At 36.8% G+C, this 19638-nt stretch overlaps 1 protein-coding gene and 1 pseudogene across 1 annotated transcript in view; one reads left to right on the forward strand and one right to left on the reverse strand.

The window, feature by feature from the left end:
- The first annotated feature begins 372 nt into the window (after nt 1–372).
- On the forward strand, nt 373–912 carry LOC114890280 (annotated as a pseudogene).
- Nucleotides 913–4977: 4065 nt separating this feature from the next.
- CD200R1 (CD200 receptor 1) overlaps nt 4978–19638 on the reverse strand; it is a 32869-nt gene continuing 18208 nt past the window's right edge. Inside the window, exons 2-8 of the mRNA XM_029213589.1 lie at nt 18087–18170; nt 16950–17009; nt 11642–11959; nt 11275–11526; nt 7449–7554; nt 6712–6751; nt 4978–6042 (exon numbers count right to left, since the gene is read on the reverse strand). Coding sequence (XP_029069422.1) covers nt 5902–6042; nt 6712–6751; nt 7449–7554; nt 11275–11526; nt 11642–11959; nt 16950–17009; nt 18087–18170 — 1001 coding nt within the window. The 3' untranslated portion in view covers nt 4978–5901. The remainder of the gene's footprint in view (nt 6043–6711; nt 6752–7448; nt 7555–11274; nt 11527–11641; nt 11960–16949; nt 17010–18086; nt 18171–19638) is intronic.

The following is a 19638-nucleotide window of genomic DNA, read 5'->3' on the forward strand; positions in this document are numbered from 1 at the left end:
TTTCAGTTTGATTATCCAAAGGAACGATTAATGAAAACTTCTTGTGAAAAGCATCAGGATCAGCTTCTTGTCACCAGATAGATAATTCCTCTACACATTTGAAGATGAAAGTTGGGATTCTTTTAATTGGTGAATTTTATTACTGTCAATATCTTGGTTACTGTCAATATAGTATAATTTAGCAGAATGTTATCATTGAGGTAAACTGAGAATGGTGCACAGGGATCTCTTGTGTTATTTCTTACACTTACATGTGAATCTATAATTATTTAATTATTTCAATGAAAAAAATTGAAAGTCAAGTGTGGCTGAGGGAGGAGAATCTCCCTGAAGGTTATAGTCAAAGCGTTTATTAGGACTGACCTGTGAGACATGGACTGAAGGAAGATGGAGTGCTTCTCTTCCAGTGTGATTTTGATCATGGCTTTTTCCGGAGCATTTGAACTAGTTGCTCGATTGGGCCACCATGAACTTGCCCATCCATCACAGGGAGACCTGGCCTTTGGAGACGATGGCCTTCAGTCCTGGGAGGAGCCTGTAATTCATCATCACCCTTCCCAGTTTGTACCATCCATGGGAATCCAGGACAGTAAGGAGCTAAATAGCTCCTGTCTGTATGGGGAAACCTGCATCCTGGGGTCCCTTTTGCCTGCCCTCCCTCTTTCTATGGACGGAACTGTGAGCATGACTTGCACAAAGAGAACTGTGGACCTGTGCCCCATCACACCTGGTGGCCCAGGAAGTGTTCCATGTGTAAGTGCTGGCATGGCCAGCTTTGCTGCCTTCCTCAGTCATTCCTACCTGGTTGTGATGGATAACCACCTCACAGCTTCTGGGACTCCAGAATTAACACTGTCTGCATGTGCTCTTATGCCACCTGTCATCTGCCTTGCTATACAAAGTTATAATTAACCCATGTTTGCATGCAACATTTGTCATACAAATTTCATGACCTGTAAAGGCTGTCCCTCCAATGTCCCACCTGAGAGATGATGATTTGTTAGTTGCCTTGAAATAGTGAATAGATTTCCCTAACACAGTGAAATAGTGAATAGATGGTCCCTAACATTTCCTTAAAGTACCAACTACATTCCTCTGCCCGGCCCTCTCCAAAAAACTACTTAAAAAAAAAAAGTAACCCACATCTTCTGCCCAAGTCCTATGTTTCTTGATACATGTAACTCTAGCAAGGGCTTATTAATAGTTTCCTTTAAACAATTGAATTCTATCTTCAGATTATTAAAGGTTACTCCCAGTGTGGAACTGAGTATAAAGCACTGAATAGAGTTGATCAAAATCAATTAAGATAATATCTTGAAAAGGAAAGGAAAGGAAGTATCTGTAAAGGGAGCAAAGGAGAAGAGAGGGGCAGATATCGGAGGTGAGAGACAGGATGCTGGAGAAACGGAAGTGTGCGTGTGTCCCTAGGAGACTAGATATTAAAGTGGGAACAAATGAGAAAGAGTTGAGAAAATAAAATGAATTACTTGGTTGGTCGGATGGGTATAGAGAAGCAAGTTAAAAAGGTAAGTTGAAGGACAAGTTTCTATCATCTATAGGAAGCTGTATAAGACAAGGGCACCGGTTTTCTCAAGGATTTGAAAAGAGAATAAAGTCGCCTTGAAAAAAAAAATTCTATGTAAAGTCCTCCAATGTATTAAGAGTGCTTAATACATTATGATTTCTCCATACTATGCAATTATTTTAACGGTGGTAAAAGATAAAATGTTCACAATATATTTAATTGTAAACGAGGTGATAAAACTATACATTGTAAAGCCCATTTTAAAAATATGTATCTGGTGTGTATTTGGTGTGTCTAGTAAAAGTGGGAAGTACGATGAAAAAAAAAAGTGAAACTGGGGTCTATATCTCGAATCTTGATGTTAGTAAATTTAGGATAATAGAAAGGAAGTTGGTTGCAAGCTTACAGACCTTACTGGCCTAATTTCAGGAGCTGCAACACATGGATGGAATAAAATAATTTGAGGTGTTATTATATACATGATCCATCTATAAGGGATACCTCTAATTAATTAGGATATTCTGTAGTTCATCACTACACCTAAGTTGTAGGGGAATTCACACCCTTTCAAAATTGTTCTTTAGTATCTCTGATAGAGATTTAATATAGTATTTGGGAGTTGGTGGTTGTCATTTCTAACATCAGTCATAGGAAGTTTTTTAAAAGCAAACCCATCACCTCACATAGTACCTTTCTTTGTATACTTGAAATTAGCAAGTTTCGAGTATACAATACAGTATCATTAACTATAGTCACCACGCTGTACATTAGATTCCCAGAACTTATTCATCTTATAATTGAAGGTGTGTACCCTTTGACCAGCATCTCCCCATTTCCCCAACATCCCAACCCCTGATTATCACCATTCTACTCAGTTTCTATGATTTTGACTTTTTTTCCCTTAGATTCCACATATAAGTGATACCATGCAACATTCATCTTTCTCTCTCTGGCCTATTTCACTTAGCATAATGCCTTCCAGCTTCATCCATATTGTCACAGATGATAGGATTTCCTTTCTTTTTAAAGGCTGAATAATAATCCATTACATGTATATACCACATTTTCTTGATTCATTCATCCGCCGACACACTCTTAGGTTATTTCCATACCTTGGCTATTATGAATAATGCTTCAGTGAAAAGAAAGTATAGATATCTCTTCAAAATAATAGTTTCATTTCCTTTGGATATATATTTAGAAGTAGGATTAGTGAATCATGTGGTAGTTCTAGTTTTAATTTCTTGAGGAATCTCCATACTGTTTTACATAGTGGTTTACCAGTTTACATTCCCACCAACAGTGCACAAGGGTTCCCTTTTCTTCACATCCTTGCCAGCATTTGTTACTTTTTTTCTTGTTGATGATAGCCATCCTAAAAGGTACAAGGTTATAGCTCATCATGACTTTGATTGTCATCTCCTTGATGCCTAGTGATGTTGAGCACCTTTTTGTGTACTTTTTGGCCATTTATATGTCTTCTTTGGAAAAATGTCTACTCATGTCCTTTGTCCAGTTTTAAATTAGAGTATTTGGTTTTGTTTTGTTTTGTTTTGTTTTTGGGTTTTATGAGTTCCTTATATATTTTGAATATTGACCTCCTATAGATATATGGTTTGCAAATATTTTGTTCCATTTTGTAGGTTGCCTTTTCATTTTTTATTGAGGCATAATTAACTCATATAACATTATATTAGTTTCAGGTGTACAACATAATGATTTGTTACTTGAATATATTATAAAATGATCATCACAATAAGTCCAGGTAACACATGTCACCACACATAGTTACAATTTTTTTCCTTATGATGAGAACTTTTAAGATTTACTCTATTGGCATCTTTCAAATGTGCAGCACAGGGTATCATTAACTGTAGTCACCATGCTGTACATTATATCCCCATGACTTATTTATTTTATAACTGGAAGTTTATACCTTTTGACTCCCTTCACCCATTTCACCCACCCCCTAACCCCCACCTCTGGCAACAACCAATCTATCCTCTGTATCTGTGAACTTGGTTTGGGTTTTTTTTGTTTTGTTTTGTTTTAGATTCTACATAAGTGAGTTCATATGGTATTTATTTTTCTTTGTCTGACTTATTCCACTCAGCATAATGCCCTCAAAGTCCACCCATGTAGTCACAAATAGCAAGATTTCATTCTTTTTTATGGCTGAATTATAGTACATTCTAGGTATTTACCACATTTTCTTTATCCAGGCATCCACCAATGGACACTTAGATTGTTTCTATGTCTTGGCTATTGTAAATAATCAATCCAGCAAAGCAGAGTAAAAGAAAAAATAAAACAGAGCTGGGGGAGGAAACATAGTAAATGAGACATGTAAAATAAGATTATAGAAATATGGCCAAATATGTAAGTAATCACAACAAATATGAATGGTTTAAATTCTCTTATTAAAAGTTTAAATTCACCCTCACACTGGTCAGAATGTCCATCATCAAAAAATCTACAAACAATAAATGCTGGAAAGGGTATGATAAAAAGGGAACCCTCTGCACTGTTGGTGGGAATGTAAATTGATACAGCCACTATGGAGAACAGTGTGGAGGTTCTTTAAGAAACTAAAAATAACTACCATATGACCATGCAATACCACTACTGGACATACACCTGAGAAAACCATAATTCAAAAAGAGACATGTACCACAATGTTCATTGCAGCACCATTTACAATAGCCAGGACATGGAAGCAGCCTAAATGTCCATCAACAGAGGAACAGATAAAGAAGATGTGGTGCATATATACACAAAATATCATGTCAGGTGTTATCATCAGTTTTACATCCAAAATAGACTAAAAATCCTTTTAAACATAAAGCCTAGAGGAACCAAAATGTCTTCAAGGAGACAAACATATTAACAAAACAAAATAACTGTCTTAAACATTTCAAATGGCACAATTAAAGAATGAAATGGATTTTGTTTTAATTTCTACCATGTTGAAAATTTTTAATTTTCAGTATCATTTTTTCCTGCTATGGAGTAAATAGACATATTTTTCATAATTAAAACATATATTTAATAATATTAAAAGTGATTAATATACACATTCCCAATATTTTATTCCATAGAAAAATGTAGAAAAGGGTCATGTCATCCCATGGCTATTCCCTTAGCACATAGATCATATTTTATAAATATCCCAAGTCCTCCATAATGCATATTTAGCTGGTTATAAAAATTTGTTATTTGATAAATGCATCACAGTAAAGTGCACACCATAAAAATACACATTTCCAATTTATCACATCTGCAAAACTATTAGGCATTAGATAGCAATACCTCTATAGAGATATAAGTTCAGAAGAAGCTAATGTCCTTACATGTCTGTCCTCCCTCTCTCCCTCCCTCCATCCCTCTCTTCCTCTCCCTCTCTCTGTCTCTCTTTCACACACACACACACACACACACACAAGCATTAAAGAAAAATATAAATTCAGTTTTATTAAATAGTGAAATTCTTATTATAATCTTATATCATATTAGCTAACAGTAGGTTGGCATTTTACAGATATTAAAATAACAGAAAAGGCACATTCAAACAGGGTTGGAGGGAATGTAAATTGACACAGTTTGACATATTAGTCAATAAAAGAAATGCACAAACCCTTTGACCTGGCAATTTCACTCAAGGAAATTATCTTACAAATACATTCAAATACATACAAAGAGATACAGTCACAAGAAACATTCTATGTAGTATTGCTTATAATAGCGAAACAAACAAAACTTAATCTAAATGTCCACCACTAGAGTTGTGGTTAATTAAATTAAATTCCATTACATACAATGGAATTTTTTGTAACCATTAGGAAGAATGAGGTAGCTCTGCTTGTGTTGATATAAAAGATCTTCAGGATATATTACATTATTAGCTTTCTGTAAGTACAGGACAAAACTATGGTATGTTCCCATTTGTGTCTTGACAAGGATATGTGTATGTATATGTAAATGGACATACAAGTGCACACATATACCATGCACATATAGATATGACATATGCACATAGAAATTTTCTAGAAGATTACATAAAAACTGTTGGTTAATTGTTCCTTCTGTGGAGTTACTTGAGGTAACTCAGTTTTCATCATCTACTGTATTGAACAATTTGAATATTTTATCATGAGCATGAGCTTTCTTTGTAATAATATCAGTTCTTCAAAGAACTACATAGTAACAGCTAAAATTCTAAAATTTCAAATGTATAAGGATATGAATGCAAATCCTCTAGAATGTCTCTGTCTTCTAAGAATCTTTGAAAAGCTAATTTCAAAATAAGCCTTCCATTCCAGAACTCCAAGAAAATCAAAACAGTATCTGTACTGTATCTTGATTCATTTGTCCTGGTGCTACACTTCAGGAACATATACAGTATGGAGACTCATCCCATCAACTTCACTTTGTAACACCTTAGACATCTTCACCCTGTTTGTAGTATCATAAAGTGGATTGTTCTTCTCTGTGTAGCTGGCATAGGGCTGCATTTCATCCTAAGAAATAACCCAAAGTTAAAATCAATTCAAAAAAGCCAGAAATCAGTAACCACCTATGTTTTTCTAACAAGGGCCCACAGCTTTAGTGTCTACCAATAGTAGTCTCTGGGCTTACATGAACATAAGAGCAAGACTTTTCTAATATTTTATCAAAAAATTATTGATTATTTAAGCCTCAGTGTGACATGATAGCAGTTGTCTGAAAGTAGGAGTGGAGAAGAATGGAGTGATTTGAGAAGTATTTCAGAGGAGAGTGTCAAAGACTTAGTAAGCTATTGGCTATAAGAGATTATAGAGCTGGATAGGTTTTAAGCTTGGGTAAGAGAGAAATGATGATGGTATTGAAAAAAGGAAGTCAAGAATTAGAGCTGGTTTAATGGGAGAGGAAGTACCAATTCAACTTCTCCAAAGATTACAGCCCAAATGAGGCAAACATTATGTCTTTTGCAGGATGCAGTTCTTGAAATAAAAATATGGATTTGGAGTGTATATAAGTAGTACTTGGTGGATAATTAACAGAATAAGTACACCTGACAGCACTGTAAAGTTAGAATTTTTGCTTTTCAACTAAAATACTAATAATGATGCAAATTACAAATTATGTGACTAGATTTTCAGACTACATAGCTTAAAAGTTTATAAATATTCTTTTTAATCTTATCTTACCTCCTCAAAAACTGAAGTATGTTCTGTTTTTTTCAATTTTCTGCAAAAATAAAAATTAGCTGGAGTGAATGTCAAAACATTATTTTTCAGATTGAAAATGGAAAAACAAAACAGTATGCTATTGACAATTGTGGTTCATTTTGACGGAAGCCTTAATAAATCAGAAATGAACTACCAGAAATGAGTGAAGAATGCTGCTTGTAAGTTAATTCGTCCAAATAAGATAATTCTGGATTTTGGAAAAGGAAGTGAAATTATGCAAAGAAGTTTGATGTAATAGAATATATGTGACACCTCATATTTGGGGTATGAAATGAATCACTGTAATTCTTTTCTCAAATAGAAAATAGCATGCACTGTCTCTCCCAAGATCCTGCCCTAAGTGGGCTATGCTTGCATGTCTAAGTAACCTAGAAAAATCCCCCTCGTCATTAGTGTAGTCCAAGTCTGTTATTTTCAGGACACACTTATTGATTATGAGAGAACTGAGGTTAACATCTTTTTTTAAATTTTTATTTTATATTGGACTATAGTTGATTTACAATGTTGTGTTAGTTTAAGGTGTACAGCAAAGTGATTCAGTTATACATATACTTATACCGATTCTTTTTTACATTCTTTTCCCATTTAGGTTATTACAGAATATTGAGCAGAGTTCCTTTTTTACCCAGTCAATTCCATTTTTTGACTCTTTTCTAATCCAATAAAGCAGGAGAAGAGAAAGCATCAGTCAGTACCTGCAGCCACTGATTTTCAAAAGCCAAATGGATCCAATGATGACCAAGATAATAAAAATAGGGGGAACGATACGTAAAATTCTTAAGGGTGCTGATGTTTTGGCATCTGTAAATGTAGACACAAAAATGTATGATTTACTATTATTCAGCAGTAGAAAGAAATGAGCTATCAAGCCATGAAATCATGGAGGAAAATTAAAAGCATATTACTAAGTGAAAGGAACCAATCTGAAAAGGCTAAATACTGTATGATTCCAACCATATGACATTCTGGAAAATACAAAACCATGGAGTAAAAAGATCAGGGGTTGTTAGAAGTTAAGGTGGAAGGAGGGATAAATAGGTGGAACATAGAAGACTTTTATGGCAGTGAAACTACACTATATGATACTATAACGGTGAATACATGGCATTTATACATTTGTCAAAACTCATAGAATGTGCACCTAGAATGAACCCTAATGTAAACTATGGACTTTGAGTGATAATGATGTGTTAAGGTAGGGTCATTCATTATAACAAAGGTACAACCGCAGAGCGGGGGATTTAGATAGACAGGAAGACCATGCATGTGTAGGGTCAAGGGTTATATGGGAGCTCTGTACTTTCCACTCAATACTCCGTCATCATAAAACTGCTCTAAAAAATAAAGTCTGTTTAAAAACTATATATATAGCATGGTTCAAGAATGTCTCACAATACATGAAATTCATTTCTGTGATTTTATTTGAAAAACTTTTGATCCATTTATAGTTCAAATAATTGTTATAATTAAATTGCTTTATCATTTCAGACTCTTAAGTTTTCAACAAGACATCATCTTGTATCAGTATTTTGTTGCTTTAAGGATTCATGTGGTGAATTCCTGTAAGAGAGATGTGAAATTTAGACCTCTCTGTTATAGTAATAGAGTGTTTCTCATCTCCAATATTCAGAAATAAATAGAGTTGTAAGGAAACTATTTGGATAAATAACCCTAATTCTGAAGTCACCTTTCTTCCAGGGCATTGAAACTGAAATGAATGCATGGCAGCAACTTTAAACTATTCACTGACTGCTGGCAGCAATACAAAGTTCAATCTGATAGGAGGACAAGTCAACCAAGGAATTGCCAGCTCTGAGAGGTTTTGAGACTGTGCTCCTGGTGTTTCGTGAACGTGGCTGGGGCAGCAGAGGAAGGTAAGTGGAGGCCGCATCCAGTCCCTCCACCTTCCTTCAATACTTTGTTTTTAAACATTGGATTTTTATTTGAAAAAGAAGTTTGGTTTTGCATTTTAAAATGACCACATTGTTTTGAAACCCTCTCTTTCAAACTAATGGGCTCTCTTTTATTGGAAGTGCACTAGCACCAGGTGAAGGTCTACCCTGCAAGGAAGACATATCTGCACTGGGTAGGAGTGGACTAGAGAGTCCCTCCAGTCCTGAGATTCTATAAATATGACATCATATTGTAATACTGGGTGGTCGGACTTCATACATAACCAGTGGCAATTACTCTTCTCAGTAAATACTGTTAAACTATTAATATGTATATAAAACTTTAAGAATAGATATTAGAAAATTGTGGTTTAAACCCATGTGTTTTCCTCTTCTCCTTTCTTAACACTTACTAAAATATCAGCAGAGAATTTTTTAAAGTATAGACTTGCAAAGACAAAGAGAACATGGATGAAGACAAGAGCAGATGAAAGATTTCAACTTGTTTTTAGGGTGAGAAATGAACAGAAGAATGGCCAATAATTCAGAGTGAAATAAGTATAAACCTTAGTGAACTCCAGGAAGACTCTAGAGTAGGAAAGACCAAATATAGAGAAAGGGGAATGTAGGGAGTGAAGCGTGGAGCTAAAGTTGGAAGCTTCCTTGAAGGTCTGTATTAAGAACAGATGGGCTGCCAAGTCTCCTCCCAGCCCGTGCAACCACGTTATCACACCTTCCCCGACCAGCAGAAAACAGGAAGTGTGACCCAAAGAAGATGAACTGGAGAAACTCCGGAGTGTCAAGGATCCAGACATAATGGAGGGTGAAGATGAAGTGTCATTAAAAGAAAGTTGAGTTCTCAACAGTCATACACACACACACACACACACACACACACACACACACACACACTCCCCTCTCCTCCCTGCTCCCAGAACACTGATAGTCAGGATTATCCCTCCCAGGCAAGAGACTGGAGAGTTATTTTCTGCAGAGTCTGAATAGCCTCAGAGAAAAGACCTTCAGGTACATAAGGAAATAAGGAATCCCCAATTTTAAAACAATCACCTGTTTTCAACCTATAGAAACCTACTAGCTAACAAACCCACTCACAGATAATATAGCTTCCAATCAGCTCCTTAGTGTTCACTTTTAAATGAACGGATAGCCAAGGAGTTAAGGAAAGCCTTGTATGTGGAAGAAAGATTAAAACAAACAAATGTCGGGAAGGCAGAAGGAACTCAGATTACACAGACGTGGCATCAACCAGAGGACTGAGGGAAAGAGAACATCCAGGACAATAGCTGTGCAGCATGTCTCGTGACCAACCAGGCCAGATTAGAACAAGAGCGTGTAAAAACTCAAGAAAGAATGTCTTCAAGGAAAAAAAAATGGAACTGACATTACCTAACAAATCTGACCATGTGGAAAGCAGTATTAAGAGGCGTTTTCTAGGGTTTTGTTTTGTTTTGGTTTTAGTGTTAGTGATAATTAATAATAGGTACATGCATTATTAAGGAAATGAAAAAGGAAAGCAATTAAGGCCAGGAAAAACAAAAAGTTATTCAAAAATGAAAGTATGAGTTTATTTCTTGATTCAGAGCTTAACAAAACATACATGTTCAAAATAATGTAAACACTGGCTATTTAATTTAACCAAAAATTGCTATTTTACTACATATGAATGGTGAGGGAAGAGAAGGTAAAGTTAAATCCTCATCTACCATAAGAGGAAGTGGGTACACTAGGTTTAAATTTGTTATATTAAGAAATAGCAGCACAACCATGTTGTTTATAAAAACTGAGTCAATTACTAGAAGAAACACTTGAAGATCTGAAAGTACTTGTCTCTAGAGAGTTGTGTAAGAATGGAGAGGTGGGGTTGGAGAGGCAGAGAGATGGCTAACATTTTTCATGGTAGCCCTATAGAACAACATAGACTTTAAACTATATGAGTTATGTTGATTAGAATAATATTTTTTATAACAAGAAATAAGAGTAGATGGGAGCAGAGAGTAGAGAAACTAAACTGTAATGAACTGAATCATAGATACTATTATAAGACATTAAAGAAATTTCACTGGAAGACCCTGGAGGAGAGAATTCTACCAGACTGAAAATTCATGAAGATAATTTATGAGCAACGTTATTCTTCTAATAAAATAATAATTATTTGTTTAAAATTACCCATTATCCTTCTATTAAAACCATAAATATTTATGTAAAAGTACACTACACAAGCCAATTTAGCAGCACAGAAGAGAACATTAAAAGAAGAATAAATTGGGAAGTTCACTAGTGGCCTAGTGGTTAGGATTCGGGCTTTCACTACCATGGCCCAGTTCGAATCCCTGGTCCCAGAACTGAGAGCCTGGAAGCTGTGCAGCATGGGCAGAAAAATAAAAAAAAAGAAGTAGAATAAACTGCATTTGATAACATGGCTTTTTACATAAATTTTTATATTATTCTTCCAGGCAATCTCTTTACTTTGAGGAGGAAAGGGAGATAAAGTGGAGGGTGGAAAGGACATCCTTGAATGAAATTTCTCTGCACACTCCTTTTTTTCTTCTTAAGGTAACTCTTCTGAAAGAATGGAAAAATCAAAAACAAAACTAGAAAAATTACTAACCTTGATCCAGCTCTATGGACAGACTCTTGTTGCCAGTCAAGTGGGAGACAGAGCAGGACACATTAAGTACATGGCGGCCCTCCCAGTAGCATGTACTCTGGATGGTCACTGTGTCGTTGGCCCGATGATGTTTTTGCTCAGTGACACAATCTCCCTCTGGGGTCCAGGAGATCTGTGCAGCTGGCTTCCCTGCAACTGCCTTGCACACTGCAGTTCCATTCTCAGTTTGAACCAGGGTCACCTCAGGGGGCACTGCAGAAATGTAGGGGAAATGCTTCAGTCTTAACACATGGGACATGGAATTCGGAGATTTGTTTCAGCCCAAAATCTGGTTATCTGAAACACCACAATATATGACGTTCCTTACCTAACACTTGGAGGTGATATCCACGATGGAAATTCCCATTAGGTGTTACCATTTGACACCTGTAATACCCATCATGAGTGATGGCCACTGGATCAATCTGAAGGGCAGGATTCTCGTCAAGTCTGGAGGCCCAGGTTATCCTCTCGTCTGTACAGTTTCTTCCCTTGGTCTCATTTGTATCACCCCTGAAGGCTCTGAAGCAGGGCAACTTGTCTCTGAGGACTATTTCCCATGTTGTTAGCAGTATACTTGTACACAGCACAGGAGGGCAAGAGAGCACAGCCTTTGTACCCACTGGTACTGATAGTGAAGTGTTAACTGTACACACACACACACAGACACACATGCACAAATACAGAGAATAATAAGAGAAAAGCTTGATAAAGAATTTCAGTGTTAAAATTTATTCACAGCATATTACATGAAATTGTACTTGAACATTACTTAGCGAGGTCTTATTCCAGAAATATTAGACTTACGTAAGAAATTAACATTCATGAAGTATACATAAAGTATTAAACCCATCCAAAGATTAACCAACTTCCTCCAGGATTATGCATCATTAGGAAAACAACATGAATTATATATGTGACAAAATTGTTTAAAGTGTTATGAAATTAATTCAGGAGATTTGATCTATAAGACAAACAGATGAGAATGCAGAATCTAAGTTAAAAGACAAAGGCAGTTTTCTAAATCTAATCTTTTGGCTTCAGAGACTATTAGATTTATCATACAACTCATGCTCCTCAGGGGGGAAAAAATGGAATAATTAGTGATGTGGTTTTCTCCTCCTAAGTTTTGATGAAAGTGAAAAATCAGTAACATCAGAAGTAAACACCTATCCTTAAGGGTGGCAATTCAGACAAACATAAATGTGGAAAGATATGGTACTTTCATTAAAAATAGCTAAGATGGCAATCAGGCTGAACAAGGTGGAAATTATTTTGTTTAATTTTTATTCAGTGAATCACAAAATCAGTTAAATCGGCAGATTTTATTTATTTATGTAAAGAATAAAAATTTCCTTTATTCTTCCTAACACCTCAGATGTACTTCCTAAGTCTACAAAACAAGGAGAAGCACGTGCTCTGTCTTTCAGATGTAAATATGCACACTTAAGTATGTATTTACATACAAACATGCATATTTTAATATATATATATATAAATTGAGATGTATATTGCACATCATACTGTGTATATTGTCCTAAGTCTTTTTCTTTTTTGTTGATATATAATAGACCTATCACCATATCAGTATATCTACATCGATCTCACTCTTTTTTTTAATTAATTAATTTTTATTGGCGTGTAGTTGCTTTACAATGCTGTGTTAGGAAAACTGGACAGCTACGTGTACAAGAATGAAATTAGAACACTCCCTAACACCATACACAAAAATAAACTCAAAGTGGATTAAAGACCTAAATGTAAGGCCAGACACTATCAAACTCTTAGAGGAAAACATACGAAGAACACTCTTTGCATAAATCGCAGCAAGATCTTTTTTGATCCACCTTCTAGGGTAGTGGAAATAAAAACAAAAATAAACCAGTGGGACCTAATTAAACTTAAAAGCTTTTGCACCACAAAGGAAACCATAAACAAGGCAAATAAACGACCCTCAGAATGGGAGAAAATATTTGCAAATGAAGCAACGGACAAAGGATTAATCTCTAAACATACAAGAAGCTCATGCAGCTCAACATCAAAAAAACAAACAACCCAATCCAAAAATGGGCAGAAGACCTGAACAGATATTTCTTCAAAGAAGACGTACAGATGGCCGACAAACACATGAAAAGATACTCAACATCTCTAATTATTAGAGAAATGCAAATCAAAACTACAATGAGGTATCACTTCACACTGGTCAGAATGTCCATCATCAAAAAATCTACAAACAGTAAATGGTGGAGAGGGTGTGGAGACAAGAGAACCCTCTTACACTGTTGGTGGGAATGAAAATTGATACAGCCACTATGGAAAATAATATGGAGCTTCCTTAAAAAACTAAAAATAGGGCTCCCCTGGTGGCGCAGTGGTTGAGAGTCCGCCTGCCGATGCAGGGGACACGGGTTCGTGCCCCAGTCTGGGAGGATCCCACGTGCCGCAGAGCGGCTGGGCCCGTGAGCCATGGCCGCTGAGCCTGCGCGTCCGGAGCCTGTGCTCCGCAACGGGAGAGGCCACAGCAGTGAGATGCCCGCGTACCGCAGAAAACAAACAAACAAACAAACAAAAAAACTAAAAATAGAGCTACCATATGACCCAGCAATCCCACTACTGAGCATATAGCCAGAGAAAACCATAATTCAAAAAGACACATGCACCCCAATGTTCATAGCAGCACTATTTACAATAGCCAGGACACGGAAGCAACCTAAATGTCCATAAACAGAGGAATGGATAAAGAAGATGTGGTACATATATACAATTGATATTACTCAGCCATAAAAAGGAACGAAATTGGGTCATTTGTGGAGATGTGGGTGGACCTAGAGAGTGTCATACAGAGTGAAGTAAGTCAGAAAGAGAAAAATAAATATCATATATTAATGCATATATGTGGAATCTAGAAAAATGGTATAGATGACCTTATTTGCAAAGCAGAAATAGAGATACAGACGTACAGAACAAATGAATGGATACCAAGGGGGAAAGGGGTGGGGTGGGAGGAATTGGGAGATTGGGATTGACACATATATACTATCGATACCATGTATAAAATAGACAGCTGATGGGAACATATTGTAAAGCACAGGGAACTCTACTTAATGCACTGTGGTGTCCTAAATGGGAGGGAAATCCAAAAGGGAGGGGATATATGTATATGTATGGCTGATTCATTTTGATGTACAGTAGAAGCTAACACAACATTGTAAAGCAACTATACTCCAATAAAAATTAACTAATAAATAAACAAACAGATTTTTAAATAATCTGTAATTTCTTTAGTTCAACCACCTCACAAAAATGAAAAATGATGATGCCAAGTGGTAAGAGATGCTTAGAAGTATTCTTCTAGAAAAAAAGTACTATAGTATATAAATACAAATCAATGCAAAAACAAGGATTAGTTTCCTCTGTAAATTTTCTATAAAAAGGATTTTATTGCAAGCATGTAATAGTATCAAATATGGCCTTTCAATGAGTTCCCCTTCCTTCCTATTCATTCACACATATACTCCCTGACAGTTTGCTGTGAACCTTGCTCACAGATTTTGTTTCCGTACGTTCAATAACATTATCAGGATTAAATATAGCATTGACCTATTTTTCCATATTTTAAAGTACAAATTAAGACCGGCAAGCATCTCCTAATGTAGAAGCTCACGCTTTCCCATAAGCTGACATGTGTACCTGACAGAAAGGGGTTTGCTGACAGGTGATTAGGTGTATCTGTCACAAGTCACCTGTAACGAAGGAGAGTGTCATTGATTTCATCAGTTTAACATAAACAGAACCAGCTGTGGTATGGCAAAATTTTTACGTGGATGAAGCTTATTTTTTCTAAACTTTGCATTTAATATTTCTCCTATCCTCTTTTGGTGTCATCTGCCCCCTCTGTGATGTACTCAAGCCTTTGCATTTCATGGCCAAATAAAGATCATATTACTAGATGAAGAGGGAGGATTTTAATGCAGATCTAAGAGAGCAGGTAAATCCATGCTCTTTCCATCACTCCAAGTGGCATCCCCTCATAGCAAGAAACTCCAATTTGGCAAAGGCTTGGAGAGAAGCAAGAACATGGCTTGTTAGAGAACTGCTAGAGGTTGGGTGTGGGAAGCATATATGTGCATAAGGGAATCGGGATTAAGATAAAACCAGAAAAATAAGAGACTGGCGAGATAGCAAGTTGTGAATGTCCTGTTGTTCTTGGGATTTGGAAGTTTAGCTTATAAGCAGTATAAGGCTTTAATATTTAACCTCAATATCTGACTCATTTTTGTAAAATAAAGTTCTTGCTAATCAAATAAACATGTATTTGAACAGGGGCACAGTATCCGAAGAAGTAACTCTAATGGTGAGGATTCCAAGCACTGCAGATATTCTCTGTTCTTTCACCTTCCTCCATTCTATAAACTTCAATCACCCTACACCTATAATGATAGTTCTTATGTTATTGTTATTTTTTCACCCTTTCTTCATCCTCTTCTTTCCTTTTTCATATATGTTGTGATAAGTTACACAATGGCCAATACCTCTACAACACTCAGTGGGTTTGGCACCTGTCTGACAGATATATTCTCCATATGCTCCTGTGATCAGCTAGGGTGATTTCACTTCTTGCTTCACTGAGAAGATAGTAGATTCTCATCTCTGCTCCCAAACCAGCAGTCACATCCCATCTTTTCTGCATCCTTTGCCTACAGATATCTTCCAGTCTCATCCAGCCTTATGCACACTGACAAATTCTTATTGGCTTTGGGGCATTTCCTTTCTTTTCTCACAACCGCAACCTAGATTAAGTCCTCGTTGCCATGTACCTGGATTGCTGCAAAGGCCTCCTAACTTCTCTCTCTGTCTCAAAACGCTTCTCCTTTCAGTTCATACCTTACACTGCAGCCAGTACATCATTCTGTAACACAGATGTGATTCCCTCAACTCTAAAACCCTCCAGAGATCTCTCACTGCCTGAAGAATAAGTTCAAATGTCTTCGTATTGGCTTTGAAAGCCCTCTTTTTCACATTGACTCACTTTGCAATCTTATCACCCACTACATTCCCCCAAACTGCAGAAAAAAACACCAAGCACAATTCCATTTCTATGTCATTTCTCACATCGTTTTCACTCTCTAAGGTGCCCTACAGGATGCTCTTTTTCTATTAAAGTACTCTACCTTTAAGACCTGATTCACATGCTACCTCATCTGTGAGGCCTTCTCTAAGCCTTGGTGCTTAATCACCCCCTCTGTACATTCCTGGTACACTCGATGTGAGTGCTTCCCTCCTCTGCCTGTGTGATAACTGTGCTCCTGTCAGGGTTCCCCCACAAAACTGAGCTCCCTGGGGGCTCTCTGATAGTCTTGCTCATCTTTATGTTCCCCACAAAGCCCAGCACAGTGCCTGATAGAGAAAGCTCCACAGTCTTCCAGTGGAATTGAGCTGTTTTAGGGGAAGATGGGTGAGGTCGTTCAGGTCCCTCATCCCACAGCATTCAGATCACCATATTCTTCAACTGGACACAAGGCTGGACTTGGTCCAGACCATCGACTATGTTTCTAAGGAAGCTCAACATTCCATGCTTCAGTACTGGCCTCAAAAACAAACAAACAAACAAACAAAAACCAAAAACAGCATACTACCTTCTGCAGGAGGTGTTACAGTGCTCTGCTTTCTGTCCAGGGATGAAGTAATTGTTGAAGCTAGAAAATATTCAGAGGAAAGTAGGTGAAATCAATTTTAGATATTTAAATGGAGTGAAAACCATTATTTCTCCACAAGAGCTTGTATACAACATGATAGAAAATCAACGAACCATAACTAAAATTACACAAAAATCCTTGAAAAAGAGAAATTAGAAGCTGTTCCATCACTATATGGAAAAAAACATGTGAACATTTGAAAATTACATTTATAAGCTGTTAATCAATGATTCCCCATTTATGTGACACCTCATTTTATACGTAAAACTATTCCGTACAAGGTAACGCAGCCTCCACCCATTCCGTAGTCATAATGGATTCGTCCATCATGGGCACCTCACATGAGTTGGGCTGGTGATAGTCCTTCTTCCAGATGCCACACCCCGATTAAAATTGTCTGGTCCAGTGGTAGGCATCTCACCCAGCAGGACAAATCAGAATACTTTCTCAAGAATTTTGAAACCAGAATTGAGAAGAATAGCTCATCCGTCTTTCTCCCCCATTTTTCTACCATGACGGTTAATTTTATGTGACAACTTGGCTAGGACACAGTACCCAGGTACCTGGTCAAACATTATTTGAGATTTTTCTGTGAAGGTACTTTCTATCGGTAGACTTTGAGTAAAGTAAATTACCCTCCATAATGTAGATGGGCCTTATCCAATCAGTTGAAGGTTTTAATAGAAAAAGACTAACCTTCTGGGAAAGGGAATTCTGCCAGCAGTCTGCCTTCAGACTCAAACTGCAACTCTTCCCTGGGTCTCTAGCCTGCTGGCCTACCCTGCATATTTTGGACTTGCCAAGCCTCTGCAATCGTGTGAGCCGATTCCTTAAAGTAACACAACCTCTCTCTCTCTCTCTCTCTCTCTCTCTATCTCTATCTCTATCTCTATTTATCTCTCTCTGAATCTCTCTCTACAGGATGTATGCCCAACACACATGTACATCCTGTTCTGTTTCTCTCAGGAACCCTGACTAATACACCTACCTTGGGGTTAAAAAGTAAAACTATACATAAAAACTATACAAGCATCAGGCATTCTTCTATTAGAATTATCATTAAAAGGTGAGCATTACCCCAACTGTAATTGTCCTTGACCATCTGCTGCATTAATGAGTTGTTTGATGTAACAAGATCTTCCATTACTGCGCTTATGCATTCTGAAAAGGCATATGAAGTAAAGAGAGGAATATGCATTAGTATTTCTGACTCCTACCTAAAATCACATTTTTTCACATCCTTTGGGCTATTTTAGGGTTGCAGTTGCCAATAAATACATAAATTATGACAGGCAAGCAAAAGTCTCATAAAAAGTTTGTCTCAGTATGAACTTTTGAATTGATCTTCCTACCTGTTTGGCATACCCCTACTTTCAGTCCAGAGTGCCCCTTACCACCCTCCTGTCTTTATATTCAAGTCAAAGTATTTCTTCTCCCAGGCTTATATGCATTTAATCTATCTCCAATTGTGAAAAAGTGTTTTACTATCTGATACAGATTTTTCAGGCACCAGTGATGAGGTAGAAGTTGTTTAGAAGTGATGTGTCGGTTGGATGCTGGTATAGAGCAAAAAAAGGAGCTTCCTAAACATTGTTGAGATAACATCGTATAGACAGCTGTCTATTAAGTTCAAATTTTATAAGGCGAGCTCTAAGTGAGAATAAGCATTTTTAGGGTATCAACTCCTGGCAAATACTCACTAGGCATAGAGACATCAGAATAAACAATAGCTTCTTCCCTCCATGAGCCTAAGGTCCAGGCGAGAAATTAGCTATGTAAACAATAATAACATAAAGTTTTTGGTATGATGATAGCAGTATACATAATGTCCAGAAGATAAAAAGAAGAGATGTTTCATTCTAAGAGTGCAGGAAGAGATTAGGAAAGACTCTACAATAGATAATATTTGAGCTGGATCTTAGAAGATCCGTTTTCCAGGAAGGTAGAAGGAAAAAGAAAATTGCACAAAGAATGACATTTAGAAGAAGGCATGAAGCCACGGGATTTTCAAAGAACTACACATTATGTATTATATTGCCATTATGTGAGAAAAACTGGATGTGTGATTAGAATTGAGGCTGGATATTGGCGGGCTCTAACTGTGGAAGACACAACACTCCTAAAAGTTTTCACAAGAAAATGATACACTTCTAATGCATCGACAATGGATATATCTGTCTAGCAAAGAGAAACATTTTACAGTAAAATTCAGGGCACAGTGTTTTTCTGGAGAAATTTTGAATGCACTACTTCTCTTAGCTACCATTTTCTTTTACAAAACATTGATAAATAATAATTTTTGAACGTTAGAAACAGATTTTTGGTAATTTGCACGTTATTCATTTTAGTCTCTCCACATTGACAGGTATTATCATCCTCATTTTAGAGATGAAGAAATATAGATACACAGTGATGAAGCAATTTGGCCAAGGCCACCCAACTTTTAAGCTGCTCCAATTGCCCAATTATTTTCATGCAAGTAGTTCTTCCTGCAGTGAGTAGGAACCAAGGGTTGGATCCTAAGAAATACACAAGGATAAATACACTACCCAAATTAACCCAAACTGAGGGAGTTGGAAAAGGTAGTCCAAGCCATGTTTCTGTAGAAATACTGATAGACAACCGTCTG

This window comes from Monodon monoceros, unplaced genomic scaffold, assembly GCF_005190385.1.
Source record: "Monodon monoceros isolate NGI ecotype Baffin Bay Population unplaced genomic scaffold, NGI_Narwhal_1 Super_Scaffold_11, whole genome shotgun sequence".
Classification (NCBI taxonomy): Eukaryota; Metazoa; Chordata; class Mammalia; order Artiodactyla; family Monodontidae; genus Monodon; species Monodon monoceros.